General features: G+C 39.1%; 1 protein-coding gene across 1 annotated transcript; it reads left to right on the top strand.

The window, feature by feature from the left end:
* Positions 1 to 137: 137 nt before the first annotated feature.
* LOC21383752 (V-type proton ATPase subunit D) lies at positions 138 to 1209 on the top strand. Its single transcript, XM_010114817.2, has one exon. The coding sequence runs from the start codon at positions 146 to 148 to the stop codon at positions 929 to 931; it is 786 nt and encodes a 261-aa protein (XP_010113119.1). The 5' UTR covers positions 138 to 145; the 3' UTR covers positions 932 to 1209.
* Positions 1210 to 1334: the final 125 nt, after the last annotated feature.

Here is a 1334-nt window from a genome sequence, read left to right as displayed (position 1 = left end):
TGAGTAAAGTGCGTGGTATTTTTACTATGATTCCTTGATGGAAAATAATGGATCACCATCTTCTTCCTTAATCCTTGTCATTTAATTTCTTGTTCTCTCTCTTACAGTCTTGTGTGTAATTTTCTTGGCTTAGATTTTTGAAAAGATGTCTGGGCAAAGCCAGCGCTTGAATGTAGTTCCTACTGTCACAATGCTTGGTGTTGTGAAAGCCCGTCTTGTGGGTGCAACAAGAGGTCATGCTCTGCTCAAGAAAAAGAGTGATGCTTTAACCGTGCAGTTCCGTCAAATTCTGAAAAAGATAGTGTCAACAAAAGAATCGATGGGAGATGTCATGAAAACCTCATCATTTGCCCTAACTGAAGCCAAATATGTCGCCGGTGAGAACATCAAGCACATTGTCCTCGAGAATGTCCAAAATGCATCCCTTAAAGTTCGATCAAGGCAAGAGAACATTGCTGGTGTTAAGCTCCCCAAGTTTGAGTATTTTACTGAGGGTGAGACCAAGAACGACCTCACGGGACTGGCCAGAGGTGGACAACAGATCCAACAATGCCGTGCTGCTTATGTGAAAGCAGTCGAGGTTCTTGTTGAGCTTGCTTCACTTCAAACTTCGTTCTTAACGCTGGATGAAGCAATCAAGACCACAAATCGTCGTGTTAATGCTTTGGAGAACGTTGTGAAACCAAGGTTGGAGAATACCATAAACTATATCAAGGCAGAGTTGGATGAGCTGGAAAGAGAAGATTTCTTTAGGTTAAAGAAGATACAGGGTTATAAGAAGAGGGAAATTGAGAGACAGCAAGCAGCTTCCAGGAAATTCGCAGAGGAGCAGTTTGCAGAGAAGGTGTCTCTGCAGAAAGGAATTTCGATTAATTCAGCTCACAACTTCTTGTCGGCTGCTGTGCAGAAGGATGAGGACATAATTTTCTGAGTTGGGTGAAAGTTTATATTCTCTTGCTTAGAGAGTGCGTCTGTTGTTCTGCTTCCAGTTCTGAGGTGAAAAGTTCCTACTATTATCTACCTGGACAATCGTTGGTTCCTGAATAAAAGCTCCCTGTATGGTTTTTGAATTCTTTGTTTTTCTGTAAGGTATTTTAATTTACTAGAAGATGGTTTTATTTATTTTTAGTATCTGAATAAAAAATGTTTATTAGAGGATGGTTAATAGATTTAATTCTTGCTTCTCTCAATGCCATTTTTTTGAAGTTAGTTTATGAAATCAGCTCTTATTTCATGTAAATAAAATGTCGCAGCATTATTCTTGATATCTATGACAAGCAGGAGCTACAGCATAATGAAGAAGCGGACCACCTTTTTCTTATATATATATATAT

This window comes from Morus notabilis, unplaced genomic scaffold (assembly GCF_000414095.1).
Source record: "Morus notabilis unplaced genomic scaffold, ASM41409v2 C11403102, whole genome shotgun sequence".
NCBI classification, from domain to species: domain Eukaryota; kingdom Viridiplantae; phylum Streptophyta; class Magnoliopsida; order Rosales; family Moraceae; genus Morus; species Morus notabilis.
Note: the sequence above shows the minus strand (reverse complement) of the source record. Positions and strands in the feature narration are given on the sequence as shown.

Coding starts and splice junctions, on each gene's coding strand:
- LOC21383752 (XM_010114817.2), top strand. CDS start 146: ATGTCTGGGCAAAGCCAGCGCTTGAATGTAGTTCCTACTGTCACAATG.